Source organism: Athene noctua, chromosome 10 (genome assembly GCF_965140245.1).
Source record: "Athene noctua chromosome 10, bAthNoc1.hap1.1, whole genome shotgun sequence".
Taxonomy (NCBI): Eukaryota; Metazoa; Chordata; class Aves; order Strigiformes; family Strigidae; genus Athene; species Athene noctua.
In genome coordinates this window covers 21663976-21685099 of record NC_134046.1, presented here as the reverse complement: position 1 = coordinate 21685099, position 21124 = coordinate 21663976, and the positions used below count along the sequence as shown (strand labels likewise).

At 37.3% G+C, this 21124-nt stretch overlaps 1 protein-coding gene across 2 annotated transcripts in view; it reads right to left on the bottom strand.

The window, feature by feature from the left end:
• The window catches only part of ATG7 (autophagy related 7), a 110521-nt gene extending 90174 nt beyond the window's left edge, over positions 1-20347 (bottom strand). Inside the window, exons 1-12 of one of the 2 annotated variants that reach the window (XM_074914255.1) lie at positions 20310-20347; positions 16065-16275; positions 15797-15851; positions 13968-14085; positions 12852-12929; positions 12181-12297; positions 10766-10915; positions 8491-8579; positions 7285-7406; positions 6150-6240; positions 4117-4261; positions 3342-3500 (exon numbers count right to left, since the gene is read on the bottom strand). In XM_074914255.1, the coding sequence (XP_074770356.1) occupies positions 3342-3500; positions 4117-4261; positions 6150-6240; positions 7285-7406; positions 8491-8579; positions 10766-10915; positions 12181-12297; positions 12852-12929; positions 13968-14085; positions 15797-15851; positions 16065-16242 (1302 nt within the window). In that variant the 5' untranslated portion in view covers positions 16243-16275; positions 20310-20347. Of the gene's footprint in view, positions 1-3341; positions 3501-4116; positions 4262-6149; positions 6241-7284; positions 7407-8490; positions 8580-10765; positions 10916-12180; positions 12298-12851; positions 12930-13967; positions 14086-15796; positions 15852-16064; positions 16276-19783; positions 20264-20309 lie in introns of those variants that run through there. The other variant, XM_074914254.1, reaches the window with a different exon arrangement.
• Between the last annotated feature and the right edge of the window lie 777 nt (positions 20348-21124).

The following is a 21124-nucleotide window of genomic DNA, read 5'->3' as shown; positions in this document are numbered from 1 at the left end:
GGTACACAGAAAATTAAGAAATGTGATGTTGTCATCATTAAATTGTACTATTGGAAATAACTACATAAAGTGGCCCCCCATGCAGTGTAGTACAAAGGATGATAAAATGCTGGATACACTGGAGATCCATGCCTGAAGACTTCAAGAAATGATTGTATAAGAGAACCAATAAAGTCTAATTCAACAGCAGCTATATGAATGACTCTGTGCATTACCTACTTGTAATGAAAGGCTGTAAATCCGTAAATTCTGCTGTTTTCAAGTCCTCCCTTCTTTTTATTATAAAACTCTAAGCTACAGCTAATGATAATCTTAGAAGTGGAATGAAACAAATCAAAGCTCCTTGCCAAAGCATTCCTTCTTGTTTCATTTGCAATGATGAGATGGTTACTCTTCCAACTAGAAAGAATGTAAAATTGAAAAAACAAAAAAGAATTCACATAGAGCAGTCAAGCATTTCACAGTCAACCAGGAGAAACTGCATACTGTGTGCAAAATATCACTCATGCTGAAATCAGAGAAAGTAAATTAGACTGCAAGTGAAATGCACAGAAATATAAAACCAAGTTTTCAGAATTGCCCTCAGAACCAACATTACTGCTTGGATTCCATGGGCTTAAAAGACTGTGGGTTTCCAAACAGCAAGAGACAGCTTTGGCTACTCCTTCAGTACGACAGAAACAAGTAGGCTCAAAATCCAGGAAAACTAATCTTTTTATTCAAAGACATTTAGACTGATAAATATGAAGTTTGATGACAAGCAACAGAGCTGTCTGCAGTAACAGATGCAGCTCCATTTTGAGAAGTCCAGCAAACTCAGCTCGGTTATAAAAATCTCCAGCTGCAGTAGCCTCACTGTCCAAACTGTCCCAAAGCACCAAGACTTCACCCTGGCTAATTAAAGACTTACTGTTAGTCCATGTGTTTGGCCTGCTGCTTAAACCTCACCACTCTCACATGCTGTCAGCATGATATTAACTGTTTGAACCAGGGTTTTTACTGTTAAGCTGTGTTAATTCTTGCTAATGCTACCATGTTGTTTCTCTGTGTATTTACTGATGGTCAAACATGCTACCTCTTCACAAATTCTACTGTGGGAATGAGTGCGACAAAAACATATATTAGAAACATTCCAACATAAGGGTACAGAGGATCTGTGCAACTGCTTTCTCCTCATTGTGCCACAAAGCTATGAAACTAGGTCTGAGTCCCACTGAAGGCTAATCAGATGTGGCCCATCCATGGCACAAGGAAACAAGAGAGAATGAGTAACACTGATAGGGATAGTGTGCTAAGAAAGCAGTGGTAGATGCAGAACATTTGAGGCATATGGTAGAGGAGAAATTCCCTACATACAGTACGGGTTGCATGTTGTATATGCTATTACTGAACAGGAAAAGTAGTTTTTTCTTATGTACACCAAATCTCCTAATGCTCATTGATACAGGCTCAGTAAAGCATTATTATTGGTTCCCCCTTATTACTGGAAGCTCCTCCTCTCCAGGTTATATTTAACTTTTTTTTTTTTTAAAGCCTCATCATAATCTCAAGATAGCCCAGTCTTTTGCTTTCTTGATTATTTCTACCAAGAAAACTCATACACTTACTTTTGATCTTTATCTCTACATGCAAAACTGTACCATTCAGGATTCCACAAAGAAGCTTTTATTTCTTCTAATTAAACTACTCATTCCTTCTTAATATTCCTGCTTTAATTTTCTCAAGTTTAAAAAGTGACAAATCATGTGACACAAATCCTAATTAGCATCATGGTGGTGCTCTGTATGACACCACACAGATGCTTTCTTTTCTGTACTTGTTCTACTAGTTAATATTTCTATAACTAAATGAATATCACCAAGTAACAGTAGCACTACAGTGCAGCAAAGTTAAATAGAATTCTATGAACTTTCAGAGAGTGTCTTCTGGTTTGCTTACCAAAAGTTCTGAAAGTGAAATGTTTAGCATTTTTAAATTCTGGGAAACATTGTTTAATATTCAAATATTAATTTAATTACTACTTAGTATCAAAACTGATTTCATGAACAATAACAATAATAGGATCAACTCAGATGAAAACAGAAGCACAAAGCAATCCTTGGGTCAAACTAAATGAACCTAAAAATGTTTGGAAATTATCTTCTGTAAAGCTTGTTCACAACACTGATCATCAACAACATAACAATCTGCATTCCACTGTTCATCACTCAATAATATTATGACTAGTAACATAATCAGTGGCATTTTAAATACAGAATTGCATAGTAAGTATACATAACTCATTCTTATTACACTAAGCAGTTAAGATACTGTTTGCCAGCTAAGCTCTGGTAACTACAGCTACAAATCTAAGACAGTCTCAATTAAAAAAAAAAAAAACAACCTATAAACAGCTGAGTGACTTCTAGCACATGCCAAATGAGTATTAAAAAATTTTGTTCATTGATAGAGCAAGCTGAGAGCATGTCTATTCTAAAATTACAGGCCATATCAATTCTTCCCCCAAAGGAAGACTGAAACTAAGAGAACTGCAAATATTTGTAAGGTTTTTTTTTTTTTTTCCCCTTAAATCTAGTTTACTTCAGCATTGAAAATTAGATGTGTTTGATTGAACATGCAAACTGAATAATGTTCATATGATTCACATCCCTGGAGTCAAAGAGGACAAAGCCTGCCATTGGTGAGTCTTTCATGATAAAGCCTCTTAAACAACATAGAAGTTCATTCTTGCCTTTGTTCTCTTTCAACTACTGCATTTTAATAGTAAGTTACTACCACCAGGCTCCCCAAAAGGCCAACACTGTTATCTTCTCCAGGCTGCTACAAAGCACTTCCCTTTTCTGGAAGTTAAAGATTAAGTTATTTGCCTCTAATGTAGAAAATCAACACAAATAAGATTGCAAATTTTGGGTGTAAAACATAATAGGAAATTTCAACAATACATTGATTACTGCCTTCAAGACCTTCTGCTCCCATAATAGATAACTAATGTGTCTAAGCTCACATTTAAGAGCAGAGTGGAAAAACACAGTATTAAAAGCAGCCACTACTGGAAGTTCATTATGACATACTAGGACAGAAAAAAAATTTACTTCATCAGTATGCTACAAACGGAATCAGATGATTCTTAACTATATTATATTATTACAAATATTTATTGTCTCAATAAAGTTTAACAGGTATGGAGTATTTCAAATAAAATGCTTACAAATTTGTCAATAACCACCGTAAGACCTGGGTTTTTTTCCCCACTCATAATAATGCTTAATTACTAGAACTTTTTCAAGTCGTCGGTTTCTCTTCCAAGGAAGATATTAACACATATTAAATAATGATCTTACCACTCCTGGGAAGATTTTCTGTAGCCTGTCTGCTGCTGCAAGTGCCTTAGGCTTCCCCCCACTAAGACAGTCTTCAAACTCATACAGTGGCTGTCGTACTGGGTTGGAGTAGGAGATCTTTGCATTGTCCACAAATGTAATCTTCCTGACTCCCCAACCCTAAACAAGAAAGTAATTTAAATAAGGGTAAGTACAATGGGCTTAGACATATACTTTTGAGTAATGCCAGAAACTCAAGAGGAGTTTTGTCCAATTTTTCTAGAAAGATCAAGCTACAAAAGCTTTTTGAAGTTATTCACAGCAACAACGTTGTACTTGCACTGAAATAAGGGAATAGAAAATTTGGTCTGTTCAGATTGAACAGTAACCCCTCTAAACCCTACTGAATTCAGTGGAATGTGGTAAACATCCCTGAAAGTAAGTATCAGTACAGTAACTTACTTCAAGTACTTCACTGTGAATTTGATCCTATTAGCTTGTTAATTCATTCCAGAATTTCTTGTTCAATCTTTCTTTATGTAAATTCAAAACAAATTACTACTTTGCTAAGGTTCTCTTACTATCTACTATTAGCAGAACTTCAAGTTATTTCTACTGGCTACAGGTCTTACCTCTTCCCTGCAATTTATAGTATCAACTAATACAGATTATGTGTACTTTAACACAGAGGAATAAAACTTTTCTCTTACGTGCCATGGCAGCCACTCAAAAATAAATAATCATATAGAATTTACGAGAAACAGCAGATTATTTTAAAGACTAACTCAGGACTTACCATCAAGGTCCTTGCAACACTACAACCCAGTGTACCAGCTCCTAACAGCAGACACTTGGCAGACACAATTTTTTCCAGATCAAGAGTAGGCACCAACCGCCAGCACATCAACTTCAAATTAAGATCCACTGATGATTCTGCTAACCTATATTATGAAATAAATAACAACATACTTCTGAATGTTCTTGCATGTCTTCAAAGTGATTACTTCTATTTCAACTGAAAAAGTTCAATACAGTTTTTTTTTAAAGGAGAGAAAGAATTCAACAATTTAACATATAGGTAATATGAAAAACAAAGTCCCCCAAGCATACTTCCACCTAATAAGAAAGTGCATAGCAAGGAGATCAGAAGAAACTTTGTTTATGCTGTCTGTTTGCTTGTGACATGTGAAGTATGTTCTGAAGGGTCCTAACTGTAAATTTCTAATCTTTCCGCCAATCAGACACACAGGAAAAACAAGGAAACAGAAGGTGCCAAAAGTCATTCTATATAAATACACATACTGTTCCTGATATTCTATTTCCTTGGAACCTCCTCTTGTAACTAATGTGTTGGCCAAACACCATTAATCAACATTCTTATAAAAGCTGTGACTGCACTGCTTAAAAACAGAAGAGCAAATCACTACTGAAACAAGAGTAGATAGATAGATAGCAAAGTGGAAGTTTAAAAAAAATAGTTTGTAGACACTTGACAAGATGGTTATTAACCATCACATTTTGCTAGGGAAGTGTTCTCAAACTAGGATATGCAGAAAAGGTACAGCTAGCCACTCTGAGCTTGCTGTAAAAAATCCACTAAAGCCACATACTTCCTTATGATTTGGAACAAGTCTCTAAGGGCTTCTGAAAAAGGTAACAATCCAAGATTAAAATTTTAGTAACAAAATCGATGTGTGAAAATAAAAATAGTGTCTCAGCCAAGATTCCTATTAAGCTGAGTGGTAAGACACAGATCATTTGTCCATAAATTTTTCTCTTTTAAATTAACTTGCTTCTTGTATCCAGTTACATCTGTCCTTAACATGAAATAACACGTTTTACCCCTAAAAAATGTCACCAATTCTTTGTGGAAGTTTTAGCAGGAAAATGAGGTAGGAAATCCATGCTCAACCTAGTGTCAGATGTTTTAATTCATCAGAACACAGGGTGTGAAAAACTCTCATCAAGTTAGGTCATGACAGTTCTCAGATTCCTGACACTTTAATCCCTTATACATCATGAACGTAACTTCTGCAGTATCCAGTAAATTATTTGTCCAACAAGGATTTAAGATCACAATTGCCAAGGTTGGCATATTACCAACAGTCTCTCTGGGAATTAACAGAAGTGCGTATACACACAAAAGGTCAAGTTACATTTATTTCAAGAATTAAGAGCCCTCAAATGAACCTTCTCTAATGTCTATGAACATACTGTGAATGGCCACAATTGCAAGGCAAAAATGGCTTAGCTTGATAGGTAAAATATGTTAACCTAAATCATTAGATCAACATGCTCCTACAGTGTTTCAAATTCAAGAACACACATGTAGTCAGTGAAAGCAGATGAGCCAACAGACTGTGTAACTAGACTGTTTTCAATCCATTGCCCATACATTATCTGCAGAATGATAAAAATTACTAAGTTTAGGTTTCCTGAGCTCTCTCCTGTCACACTCTTAACAATTTCAAAAGGCTGAACTTTTCTGCATGCTTATTTTCATTATATTTAACAACCTGCAGGTTACTGAATTCAGTGAAAACCACAGGCCTGTTACACTATGGTCTACATTCCACTCAGCGTTAAATATAATGTGTTTGGAATTTTAAGCTAGAGTCAAAAATTGCAAACATTTCTGCTGCATACAGTGCACTCTGCTCTATTACAGTCCTTACCTCCAACAGGAGTGTCCAAACAATATACAGTATATGTGTTACTGTATATTCTCACCCAACAGAGACAGACAGTCCTTGCATTTCAGATTTCAACTTGTTATGGCTTAAGCCCAAGTAAAGAAAACTATAGAAATTTAAAAGGTAATAAACAAACCTTTTTGGATCCATGCATTCACTGAGATTCACCATCCTTGGACCTATGCCTCCCTTTTGGTTTTTCTCCCATCCAACAGCTTTTGGACAATCTGTTTGACATTTCAAAAAGCAAAGGAAGGAAAAAGGAAGAAAAGAATGAAAGCCTTAGTATCAGAGGGTAGAAGAAAAAAATTTTGTTGGCTTTAACCTTGTCGGAAAAAAACAACAAATTCTAAACCTGTAAGTAAATAACCTGTATCTTAACAAGCTAGTATATGTTGCGATACAAATTTTGCTGGTTTACATCAACTGAAAGTATTGCTTCTTGGAGAAGTGCTTTACTCTCAGGTTCAATGTGCTGCTTTTGTCTGTTCAGCTTGCTTCAAATTGAGGACAGAGGGATGGCATCATTCCTCATTGAGCCTCTGGATCTTTAATGTCAGACTGCTATATTCAGAAGTCGGTAAATTTTGCCAAGTTCAAACATCTCTGTGTTCCCTAGACCCCACCTGTAAAGTTCAATAGAGAATTATATATCCTAATTATATAATTAAACAATTCACAACGATGGTATGTAAAGCATTCAGAACTTCTTGGATGAGCTAGATAAATTTTGTGATACTGTCCTGTCCACACAGAGTCTGAGATTATGTTCTAATGTTTTAAATTTATGGCTTTAAAATACATCTGCCTACCTCACTATGGGATTAAAGAATCAATCCCACTCTCTAGTAGGCTTTACCATTTTAGAAATATACAGAAAGTTTGCATCACATAAATTCATTAGCATATGCATTTTTTCTAGCTGAGGGACCACATATAAATTTAACAAGAAAAAAAGAGACTAATTGCTAATTGTCTAGTTTTTGTATTTTATATGACACCAAGAGGACTTTTCTTCTTTTTAAAATTAGAAATACAATTTAACAAGGAAAAAATTAAAACAGAGTATGTTCTCTTCTTTCTTTTTTGAAGAATGAACCATTTCCTTTATGGACATTTAACAGAAATTCAAACAATTTAGAATCCATTTGCAATAACTTAGCATATGCAATGATTTAGTAGTATTAATTTATTTTTTCTATCTTCACCGTGATTGAGGCAGGGAAAAAAAAAAAAAAAGGGTAAAGAAATTTTATTTTTAAACGTATTACCTGGGCCAAGAGCTCTCTCCGGAAGTTTTATTTCAAAGATAATGCTGTGTGTTATGTCTCTCACCCCTTGCATGGTCCTATCTCTGAAGCAGAGCACTTCAACTGACTGGAGAATGCTGCCCCTGCCATTTGAAAAAAGATAAATCCAGAGAGACATACAACCTCATTAACAGGAAAGAGACTTCATTTAAATACTATTGCACACACGTTTAGTCTCTTGCAGATTCTGAGGCTTTTTCTCTTAATACTGGAACACTGTTATTCTTATGAGACATAAATAAAAGCAATTGCTTAGTATGTGAAAATGACTAGTTTGCTGTGAAATGGCTCTAAATAAATGACACTGTCAGCCTGTCCTCTGTTATTTATACAGTGCTGCTGGACAAACTGCATATTTAGAGGAATAAAAAGCAGGGAAACCCTAAGAGCTCACATCAGGTGACATGATGTACTTTGCCATGGCACAAGCAAAATCCTCTGAGTTCTCAATATAGTATCATTTTTCCTCCTTATGAATCAAATACCCAAATAAAACAATTAGAACTTTAGTGCCTAAAAACTTATGTATCTCAGAATGTGTAAAGCTCTCTGGGCACTTGCACATCCTTCTACGGTACAGTTGAGCTAGCAGCCCAGAAAATGCCATACCTAACTGAGGTATATCATCTCCCTGCTGTGTGCTTTGTAATAAAAGGCAAAAGTGGAAACTATGAAAACACCACTTAATTACATTTTTGTTACAGCAATCCAAATTTATTTGATACTTTAAATGACACATTTTTTCAAACACCAGAGTGTCCTGTCTTCCCAACTTCTGTCTCCAAAAATTAAATAAGGTACACTACAAGGAAACCAGAGTGTCTGATTTTCAAAACTTAGGTCTACTATTACTTGGCAGTAATTAATTACATAAAATCATAGAATACTTTAAACAAGATTTGCAATACCTACAGGGTATTGGCAAGTTCTGAAGCACATATTTCCAGGTACATGCATGCATGTGAAGATTAGGAATAATAGGAACTTGTGACTGACAGAAGTAAAAAACAGAGTAATATGCAAAATCAGTATCACTGAAGGTGAGTCATGTCAAGGTTAAAAGTTAAATCTCAGGTGTGTGATATGAGTAAAGTGCCATGGAGGGGAAAATGCCTAGTTTGCTATCAACCAATAAATAACCTTTGTAGGAAAGAAAAAAGTAGATACCATTTGTGGGCTGCCAGTATCAGGAAATTTCTCAGTGGCCATCCTGGATAGTGGGATAAATTACATGGATCATAAACTCCAACTGTCACCTGCAAATAAAATTGCTCTAAATGAAAGGTCATCTACCCATGCTGATATTCAGTTACCTGACATTTTTAACATGAAATTTCTGAGCAGAGAAGGCCTACACACACATTTTACTCTTTTACAAATGTTTAATACATGGTCACACCAGATTTCAGTCAAGCGTTTGCCACAGCTTTGAGATGTGTTCAGTTAAACTTATGGACATATACTTTTCACTACAGTACTTTCATCTTCCTTAAACACACCATTATGGCAGAAGCCCAGCAACAGAAGCTTTGCTCTCAAAACAAAAATCTGTATTGATTTTGGGATGATGAAAAAAGTAAAGAGGACAGGCCAGCAGGATGTCAAGTCAAAGCAAAACCAGCATAAAAATCACTTATAAAGCCAACCTTCAAGATGGGATCATGTTGAATCAGTGTAATACCATGCTCATAGCTGAGGCATCTAAATTAGGAGCTTACTTCACAGTTGATGCAGAACCAAAACACATCCAGAGATTAGGAAGATGCCATGGCTTACCTTCAGATATGCTGAACACCCAAACTCAGACATCGCTAGTGATACCTGTGTCTCTCACATCTACAGAGCCCTCCCCTCCTGTTTCTTTGCCTACAGATGGGCTTAGAGTGCCTGGTCTGCACTCTGGTACATCAGTGAGGTGTCCCTAGAGCAGTCTGCAATGCAAATGAACCAATCTAATGGATGCAGATAGGAGAAACAGGGGCACACTCCCCACCCCTCCTCCCAACCATATACTACTGCTGCTGCTTTGCAACTGCTCACTCAAGCAGGCATAAGACCCCTTAGTAAACTGATTCCATTTCGTAAACTAGCAGAAAACTAACTCAGCAACAGCAAAACCATATTTTCTTCCAGGGGAGCAAGTTCAGTTGGCTCTCTGAAATACAAACAAATTCTATAGGCAGTATTGATGCAATAAACGTTATCCAACAGATCTAAAATTTTGGCACTTCCCTCTAAGTGTATGTTAATGAAGAAATATATTGCAGATGATTACAGATTTCTCTCGTATTGACAATGTCCCTATATAAGTAAGTAAACTCTTACCTGTGACCCATTACTGTAGTTATACTACGAGTTAAAACCTCAGCCTTCACATTCTTATTTTGCAAAGAACTACAGACCTAGGTCTTAATTTCAGAAAACCAAATTTGGAAAAGCAAAAAAAAAAAACCCTGAAGATCAAGTATTATAAAACAGAACCGAATTACTTTTATGAGGTGTGACAATACCTCCTTAAAAAACTTATTAGCACTTATTGCACTTATTAGCCCTTCACCATAACTCTGCATATTGTTTCCTAACACTTCAATGACATTCAAGATGAAAAAAAAGTTTGAAGTTCACAAAAAGTAAAGACAGTAAAGCATTCAGAGAGGCCTAGCAAAGTTAGCTGAGCAACATGATCCAAACCAGAATTCAATATACATAAACACAAGCCAACCAAGCCAGTCAGCTCTTGCTGTGATGACATCTGCTCCATGTATCATTGTAATTCTTCCCTAACTGGAAGCAATGGACAGTTCTCACTTCACCCAAATGTCATGCATGTTCTCTGCATTTAGCAGAAAAAATATCCCAGCCTCTTCTGGTGCACAACGCATCTATCTTCCAAAATTACGAAGCATTACCTTGAACATTCTTCATTTACAGATTCCCAGCTATTTGTGTCCAAAGCTCTCATGTTGTAACATATACATGTGGCAAAATACATGCTGAATTGAAAACTCCTGTATAGTATTCCCTGATCACTGTTACCACAACCAACAAATACACAAAATATGAGTATCAATTTTTAGTACACAAACAATAAAAGAAGTGTTTCGTATTATTATAGCATTGTAAGAAAAGTGGTTGGAAAACTTTAAACCTTATGCTGACTCATAAATTTACATTGTTTCTGTTTTGATAATGAGGGAGACAGAGCATGAAGAACTTTGTTTTCAAGCTCACCATTACTCTGATATAACTGGGCTTCTGCGTAAGAACTAGAGACACTTAACTCAACACAAAAAAAAAATCAATTCAAGCTGCTAGTCTTCAGCTATTTACCCAGTCTATCCATTGGTCAACCATTGTGCCCAGCTCAGTATTACAGACATTTTTCAAACCATTTCTAAATTAAACATCTGTAGGTTATAAAAAGACACAAAATTCTCCTTACCTTTCCCCCTTGGTCTTGGAAGAAACCATCCCACTTTTTCAGCAGAGATATCTCAACAGAATTGTCATGATACTTGATTAAAAAATAAGGCAAGGCTGTAACTCCCTCTTTCTGGCAAAGTTCATCATATGCTTTCTGAAGTGCTTGTATCTAAAAGCAAAAAAGATGACTGTAACCAACAGTTTTAATAATCTTATACAGAACCACAGAAAGTGTTTAAGCATCTGGAGAAGCAAGCTCATTCAAACTTAAAATACAGTGTATTCAGAATATTGAAAGTCCATTATGACCACAACAGCTGAGATAAAAAATTCGAGTGCGAAAAGAGCATTTGCTGATGCAAATTTAAACAGGAACATTATTATTTTTGCCACAAACTGATCTACCAGTAGAAATTAAAACAAGATAAAAAACTCATTCTGATAGTCACAGTAGCTTTATAAGAATGTAAATCTGTCCCTCTGTTCTTAGCAAAAGAACAGAGACCTATTCAATTTATTTTGTTATATGTATTTTCAGTGTTTAGCTGAAACTCTGTCTTTGGATCAGGACTAGTATTAGTATGGTATTTATTACTACAGAACTAATAAGGGTCTTCTGAGAAGAAGGGAACTAAGCATTTTTCCCTGAGATAAAACAGTTTCTCATTGATTATTCACAGAATCATCTAGGTTGGAAAAGACCTTGAAGATCATCCAGTCCAATCATCAACCCAACGTTAACAGTTCCCAACTCCCCCAGATCCCTCAGCGCTGGGTCAACCCGACTCTTCAACCCCTCCAGGGATGGGGACTCCCCCCCTGCCCTGGGCAGCCCATTCCAATGCCCAACAGCCCCTTCTGCAAAGAAATGCTTCCTGATATCTAGTCTAAAACCTTAACTTCTGTCAAAGCAAAAAAGTACATGTGGGGAAGTTGATTTTTTTCATCCTTTCGCACTGTAATATGAAAGAAACTACAAAAAATTGTTAACTTTTCTCCTAAAAAAAACCCAGACTTCCCTATCCAGTTCTTCTTGTCCAATCATGTCTTTTATTAACACTTTTGTAATTGCTAATGACTTAGTTCTTCCAGGGAATACCCCTTTAAAAACGTTTCTTGAAAATATAATTAATTTCAAGAATATAGCCATATATTCAATAAGCTGTATACAAAAATTAAAAATAACATAACTGCCTCTTCAAGAATTGTTAAACACACCTGCATCTAAATGAATAAAGTGAAGTGATGTTAAGCTGAGAAATTTTATACAATAATGAAAAAAGAAGTAAACAAAAAATCCATATGGAAATAAAAGATTTTAGAAGAAATTAGATTCTCAAACTAATTCAGTATGCACTAACAAAAAGTTTAAGTTTCACAGCCCACAAAACTGCTGTGTGCTATAGACTTCATAATATTTAGTATTTTTAATACCTGATTTAGTGGGAATCTGTCACCAAGACACACTGGTTTCTGAATTATATGTATTCCATCAGGGAAGCAGAGTGCAGGGTAGCAAAACCAGTAATAAAAATGATACTTTTTTAAATCCTAGAAAAAAAAAAATTGTGAAATTAGATAATAAAGATATAAATCAGAATAAATTATGGTTTGGAGTACTAGTCATAATTGATGGTTGATGATACTAACCATACTAACCATAGTTGTTCTTACTTCACAAGGCACTGTGTCATAATTTTAGAAAATAAAAAATAGTAGAAGACTTCCCTTCTCTGTATATGTTTTATTTAAGATTTAAACAGACAGATTTTGTGAGATGGAGCATTATTTATTAAAACTTTCTATTTGCTAAACATGAAACAGATGCTCCACTTTTACTAATAAGCATGTCAGATAATCTTATACATTTGTTGAAAAAAATATGAGATGGCATCAGCATTTTTTTAAACAATACTTCCTAAAATATTTTATATCTGTACATGAGAATACCTTATTAGGTTTTTTAAAATGCTTTCAGACATTTTAAGATGTCTGAGAATGATCCTGATAACATTAATATGCTAATACTAATACAGCATTTCTCGTAAAAGAAACTACATTTCCTCTACAATGCTCTAAGGATGAGACATATTATCATTACTCACTGCGAATGTCAGCAGCAGGAACCTGTTCAAGAGCATAGGGTTTTCAAGAGCAGCTCCAGATTTTATTGATTCCCATATCTGTCATTGATTGTGGGGACAAGAAAGAAGAGAAAGGGCAGAGAAACAAAGCATCAAGGTAGCATGAGAACAGCTGCAGAAATCTTTAATTCTTCCAGGTACCTTTAAAATACTGAAATTAAAATTCCCAGGAATACACTGCGATCTTTTCCTAACTGATCTCATCCACGCTATTATCTACACTAAAAGGATTCTAAAGGTAAGACACAGACATGCACTCTCCAACACAAAAAATGATGGAAGCTGGGGAACAAGAGGAGCATTAGTTCATGGATCAAGCATGGAGCATCCAACAAAACAAAACAAACATCAGGAACAGTTCTTCATGTATGGGAACAAATAACACTAGCACAATATGGAACATACTGTGATATTAATATAGCCTTTTGTTGTACTCTTATTTTTTTCATTCATGGGATCTACAGATATGTGAATAAGCTACTAAGAAATTTCACCAAAAAAATGGAGACTTGGAAAAAGGCAGTACACTGCATGTTGGTGAGAGAAGAAGCTATAATACTTGTATGAGGCAGACCTGTTTGATCTTTGTCTTAAAAAGAATAAAAAAAATAAGAGAAATAAAGCATTCTGACTAGCCCCTTCCTTTGACAGCCATCTTTTTCTTGTTTTATCTCAGCCTTCTTGCTGTTCTGGAGCTTAGCCATAACTTTGTCACACAGATGTATTGCAACAAACTAAAGTTTAAACCAGGCGCTGGTTTCTGGGTGTCAAGACAAACTGTAAAAATGTGCTCTACAGAATTCAAGTCACTGGTAGCTCTAACAGCACTGTTAAGCTTAAAATGTAGCCTAGTAGAACACCAAATGAAGTCCTCCAACTATAATTAGCTACTCTCTACTCATGTAAAGAACAGTAAAAAGCAAACATCAAATGGTTACTTCCAGAATAAGTTAAATCCTGAGGCTACTACATGGGTGAGTATGGACAGTATGTCCAATATCTGGGGCAGAGACTGTGAAGCACTTCACTGGTTATTTCCAAATTCTTTCTGTCAGTTGACTTGATTTTTAGTCATACCTCATTTGCTTCTTTTTCCAGAAGTGATTTCTTATCACAGGATTTGAAAGTCTCGAGAGTGTTGGTATTATACAACGTTCCAAAAGCAGGACAGCAACGTGCTGGTATTGAAGCATTCCTGAATAAGAGAAAGAAATCTGTGGGAATTGGATACTAATGCCTTTAACATGATCAGTGGGAGTAGCAGTAGCTATCCTGCGGTGCAAGGCTGCACTGAAACTGTCAAATGATGAGGCATAGTAACAAAAGTTAACAACAGTTCTAACAAAAACATTTTATGATCATAATGCTTTATGGTACATGGATTGGTACAAGAACCTGTGCAAATCCACATATATATTATGACTTCAAAAATGTATCAGGCATCTATATTTATCTATAAGCAATGTGACATTAAATCACAGACTGAAGATTTAAAAGTTTGGTTCAAATATAAACTATCCATGACAAATGTGATTTGCACTAAGAAAAAATGATTAGGACTGAACTTTAGATGTCAGTATTTCATTCGCATAAAGAGTTACTCAGTTAATATTTTATGTTTAAAAAACATCCTAAAGGAAGTCTAAACCAGACAAAAGATTGAATAGCTTTTATAGCCTGTAACATTATCAGCTGAAGAAGCTACTGTTTGCAAACAGGGTACATATTTTCCCCCCTTTCCAAATGTAAATTCAGTAAAACATCTAAAATATTCCCTCAATTTATAGATCTGATTGATTTCATTGACTCTTTTAACATCATTCTGCTAAAACTCAAATATGGCAAATGTTTATTACATAATAAATACAAGTGATGCAGTTTCCAAAAATGTTTAAAGCTAGAAGGGAACTTTTCATGATCATGTAAACTGACTACCTCAAGTACAGAAACAGAAATACAAAAAATTGTTACAGTAGAAGGAATAATTAAACATTACATAAACGGACCTTTCATAATTTTTGTCATAACATTTGAGAGCTCAAATATTATGATGCCATCAATTTTTTTCCTAATCTGAAATTTCTGTTCCCAATTCCACAGCTTTCTTCCAATTACACTTTACTGCATATGCTTTCAGTATCGTACCTAAAAGTCCTTACATAAAAATTAATGGAATAGTGTCTCCTAAGAAATTATCTCAAAATGCACAGAGCCTCACTAGGCTCCTAACATCATAAGCAAGCAAGGCAGATACAACTTTATAATCCATGAGTTTAAAACAAACAAGACAATAACTACGAAAACATCTGTTCCTATGTTAGTCATAGTAACTTAGGCATTTGCTGGAAATTAAAACCATGTGGAAAAAATATTTCTCATCTCATTTTTGCTGTGTACACTGAGCACCTTTGGTTTACTTTTCACTTGAGGGCAAAGACAAAAGTACAAAACTCCAGTCATACAGGTTAAATACCTTGGAACATATTAAAATGTAACAACTAGGGATTGTAAAAACTGTTTCGAGATCCTAATTGTCATGGTGAATCCTCAATAAAGATCTTGGTAAAAATTTGACCAGAAGTCAGATGACTGAAATATCCTTCCTTACGCAGAAGAGCTGAAAAAATGTAAAAAATTGGTATTTTATATAAACATACATACAAACAGTGAGTGGATGTGAGACTTACCAGCATATTTTAAACTTGGCCCTTCAGATGAATATACTACTTCAAAGACAGGGAGTTAATGTTTGCAACTCAAAGCAGTCTCTCCACTGTTCTAAAGTTCATGAAAATGTGTATTTATTTTCATGTAGAATTTGCTCAAGTAATATTATATATCACAGCATTACTGTTATGCAAGGAAAGTGTCTTCACAAACTAAGGTAAACCACAGTACATACTTACATATCAAAGGCACTAAACTCCAGTGTCAAGCGAGCTGGCAAACCCAAAGGATCACCTGGACAAAAAGCAGCAACATGCTTCTTTTAATAGACTAATTTCCCTCATTTTGTTAATCTAAGTTATAAATTACCCACAGACACATCAGAATTCACAGCTCACCCAGTCATGTTTTCTAATATTTCAGCAAAAAACCTAAAACATGTTACACAAATAGAGGAATGACAGGAAAAATCCAAACTACTAAGCAAGATGTCCAGTTTCTACCTACCATTGTAGTAGTATCCTTTGATAACTTTTGGGGTCTCATCCAGTCGGTACTCATTGAGTTTCCTCTGGGTTAGTTCATGCCAGAATCCTGCATCCAAGGCACTACTGAAGGGAGCAAACTGCAGCTTTAAGATTCCAGGATCTACAGGATGGTGCACCTCACCACTGGCAGTTGCCATGATTTTTGTTAATGATCGCTGTTAAACAGAATTCTGTAAAAGCAGATATTCCTGATAAGTACATACTCAACTGACCATACTACTCGTGAAGCAAAGTCCTTCCGATTTCTTTTATGTAAAATAATGGAAGGCAAGTATATGTTCTGTTTGGCCATGCTACCTAAAAGAACCTGATTTCCTGACAGACATTCAATTTCTCCTATCACTTAGGATACTACACCTGAACTATGTACTTCTGAGTTATATCTTGTATTGTGCTGCCACACATAAAAATAAAAAAATGCTAAACCCTGCATCTGCATTCCTTCTGTTAAGATATCCGTCTAAAAGCCTGTTAGTACTATTTTTCTGATGGCATTTAAAATTCAAACTAACATTTCATTTAGCTAGGTCTTCACTTGCAGCCTGTGGTGAGAGTTGAACACTCATAAAGCATTTACAAATTAACAAGTAAAGCTAGGAAAGGGAAACTAAAACCAGTCTTGCAGCCAGTGAAGGGCAAAGCTGGAAACAAAACCTAGAACTTCCTTGCCAGTTGCACTAGCCATTAGAAAGTCAATGTGATGTACAAGTCTAGATTGTTTTCCTACAGTTCTCTTCTAAAGGTCTGCATACAGGAAGAACTTTTTTTTGTAACCCAAACCACTATTCCGTATTGGCTGAGCGATATTCCTAGAAACACGGAGTCTTCAGTTCACAACATTTACAAATTTCAGAATTTTAGATCTTTTTCTATCCCAGAATGAGGAGTAAAACATCTAAACTGGGCTATCATAAGCCTCTACTTCAACTAGGCATAAGTCCCCTTGCTCATATTTAGCAGCAGCATTCAACTCACTGTAAGGTGATTCAGCTCAATCTGCTTATTTTCTTGCAAACCCATCAAATAAAAACACTGCCCCCAAGAATCTCTTGTACTTACTGTTAGTATTCCTCTTCACGTCTATACCTACACATATTAAGATGCAAGTTTCAAAGACACAGTCCACTACAGAGTATTCAAATATACATCTGGGGGAGGGAAGGTCCTCCTATTAGGCATTCCAGTTTGACTGTCTAGCTAAGTAAGCATAAATGTTGCAAAACAAGGATTTGTTATATATTAAAAGTAAGATTTAAAAATATTAGTTTTAAAACTCCTCACAAAGATACGAACATATGCTCATACCTATTTACCACAACACACCCATCTACCAAGTTAGTAACTGTTGTTTTCTAATCCCAGAAGGGAGATCAACATCCACCGGTTCAGGTTTTGTTCACAACGCTTACCAAATCAACGATCTGAATTCAAATGATCTTGAAATTATTCCTTCAACTAATTTTTTTAATATTAATTCATTTAGTTTGTACAACATAATCCCATCTGATTGCCTTCACAATACCTGTGACCTTCACACATGGATCAATGGTAGGATTTTAAATATAGGATGCTCAGTGTTCCCAGCATAGCTCTATTAGCTGACACCAATCTAAACTGATGTACTACAGTTTCACTGTACTGTAGCTTGGTCTGAATCGAACAGTTCCAGGTTTATTGTCCCATGAAATCACTTGTGCAACAAACAGAGCTTACATGCTTTTCTTTGATGCTTTTCGGAACAGGAGGAAGTGAATGAGAGGTGGGTTTAATTTCTTAATAACTGCCAAATAGCAAGCTCTTCTCTGAAAGACATAGTTATGCTTTTCCTTACACAACAGTTCCTTAAACCAAGTCTTCAGTGTAATCCAGCTATGTCTTCTACATTCAGTTTATACAGTTTATTTCCTTCTACCATAAATGCCTTCTTTACTCACTGATAAATTGTGCAATGAGATTTTTTGGGTGTAGGTTTAAGGTTTTCCATATTTTTCATGGTGAAAGCTAAACATTTCAGTTCTGTCATGATGTCTTCCTTCAACAGGCATACTGCAAATATGCCATTTTGTCACCTCCCCCCATCATTTTTTTTTTTAAATTTTATTTTTGACAGCAGCTGGAATTTGTGGTAGTGTTAACTTTGATAGCTTACTTGAAAAACCTCTCAAATCTCTTTTAATTAACATGAAAAAAGATCAGTTAGTTTCTTGAAACTCTGCAAGTACTATAACTATAAACAGCAGAACTGCACGGAATTTTCTGACCATTTTTATAAAATTATTTTTCTGCGTGTAAGATACAGAAGTAGTAACATGAATTAGAAAACATTTAACTTTTACTACTACATAGGCCTTAAGCCTTATAAAGCTGTTTTGCAACTGTCACAGAAAGCTTATCATAAAACAGGCAAACAATTTTTTGTCATATAGATGCTAGCAACAAGTCAGATTACACAGTACTTGATGCTAAGCCTTCCATAATAAAACTTTATTCAAAGGTCCAATAGCTGCCTAATACACATTAATCCATTAAATCTCCCATTGCCTTTTTTTCAGAAGCTTGGGAAGGTATTATTTAACACTTAAAAAAACCCCCAAAACAACAAGAAGTGATATAAAGTTGTTACTTTCCTTGCCAGACAAGCTCTATTGTAAATAAAAGTTCACTCATTTTGAATTTTTTTCAAGTCTTTTTTCAACTTTTCAAACAGGTAAAGTTTCCATTTTGCTTCTCCCCTCCAGAAGTACAGGACATACCCAACACTAAAATGTATTGTCAAATATTTTAAATGACCAAGAAGCCAGCTACCTACCAGTATCTCAGTAACACACTGAAAATATCAGCATAAAAGCTTCCACTAGGCATGAATTTTAATATTCTACTTATTTTCACTATTACTGTACCTGAAGAGTTACTGTAAAACTGAAGGAATAAAAATAACAGGCTTCACTATTGTATCCACATGCAAACAGAGAAGCACATACAAACACCTCTGATTTATTGACACTTCAGAAAATATTCTTTAATGTCCTTGGATGTAAATATACACTTACATGCTTTCTTAATGCAAGAGCGGTAAGTAAAGGTAAATCTGTGCAACAAATTTTAGAATACTGAAAAGAGATTAAATGTATACATTTTGTAGAACTTACATACAGAAATTCATGTACAACCTCTAATAGTAATGTTACTAGGAGAATAAAGGAAAAAAAAACCCAAAACTTTAAATGTGGAACAGACCCTAAGTTTTAAAAGGGCCCAGTTGAAACATATGCTTGAAGTGAAAAGATTTATGGGTATGTTAGACACACCTACGTTCTGTGACCAGTAGGAAATTTAACAAGTGCAAGCAGCAAGGATTATATATATATATATATATATATAAAATGCACTATCACTAGTCTAAGTTCTAGCACTTGTTCTTAAATATGCAGGCATTTAAAGCTGATCTAACGGAGGAATATATTAAGTGAAAAACACACCAAGACTTTTAATATGTCTTTCCCTTGACAGACATAATTAATCTGTAGTATGACATAATTTAAACTACAGACATAATTTAAGTAAGTATAATTTATGTAAGTATGATTAGCAGTTTAACAGCACTTAAAACTATCGTGAAGCTAGAAGTTTTAAACCAAATTCACATAATCCCCTAAAATCTACATCTTTTTAACAAACCTTTTTATTCTGTGGTCCAGAGCTGAGTATTTTGAAGACCTCCTCTATGCCTAGGCGACAACAGAAATCGCTACTGCCCACCGCTACATTTTCAGAGAAGCTGCCTCTTGGCTGATGTCCCTTACCAAGCCTATTTTCGGGACGGGGTGAGCTTTCCCTATTTCCAGCAACATTACGGTCACAAAAAGGCCACCCCTCCCTGCTGGAGCCAGCCTGCTCCTCAACCCCCCGCCTCCGGGCCCGCCGCCGCCTCCGGCTCCTCACGCCGGGCCGGGGCCGGTCGCCCCGCACCAGCCGGCCCCCGCCTGCCGTCCGTGACCGCAGCCCCGGCGCCCGCCCGCCCCGAGGCGCTCCCACCCCGGAGCCCGCGGGGAGCCGGCCCCAGGAGCCCAGGGCACCGGGACACGCCGGCCTGGAGGGGCGCGGGAAGGGAAGGCGACGGCGGCAGGGGGCTGAGGGCGGGCGAGTAGGGAGGAGGGCGGGCGAGCCACCCCCAGCGCCACCGGCACGCGCGCGGACCGCTCACCCGCGACGCCGCTCTTTACTTCCTGCATTGCCGGCCGGCGCGGCCAGTGACGTCATCCCGGCGCGGCCACGTGATCGGGGCGGCCGGCGCGAGGCGGGCGTCGTCACGCACGCGCCGCGGCGGGGTTGGCTGCGCCCGGTCCTGTCAGGCGGGGCCGGGCGGCGGCGCCCCCAGCCCCGGTGGCGGCTCCCCGGGGCAGGGAGAGCCCTCCTCAGCGGAGGGTGGCGGCCGGGCGCTGTCCGCCCCGCTGGGCTCCAGCCCGCCCCCGTCTCTGCAGGCCGTAGCCGCGTGTAAGGAGTGTGCGGTTAGATGAGCCAGGCCGCGGTACGCAGTGAGCAGTGACGCGGTGAGAACTAAAACCCGCCTTTTCCTCCTCTGTGCTCACGGGCTGCTGCGTGCATCGGCTCGGGGGTGCGCCCGGTGCTCAGGGACTCGCCGTGAGCGAGTAATGAGTCCCCGCGGCGGGGACAAACAACCGATGGGGCTGAGCGAGTGACAACAGCCGCCGAGCCCGGTGTGACTCCGTCCCGCTGCTCGGCAGTCGGGAGACTGCATCTGGAGTTAGGTGTCCGGCTCTGTCCCACGCCAGCTTCCCCAGTACAAGAGCACAGACAGGTGGCCAGCACAGGGCCACTGCAGTGGTCTGGGGGCTGCAGCACAGGACATGAGAGGCTGGCAGAGCTGGGTTTGCTTCGTGGGGAGAACACCGGGCCGAAGGGGATTGAATGGAGGTCTTACATAAACTAAAGCGAAGAACATGGAGGCAAATTCTGAGAGATGCATGGCAAAAAGCGGGAAGGGCACATGTCAAAACA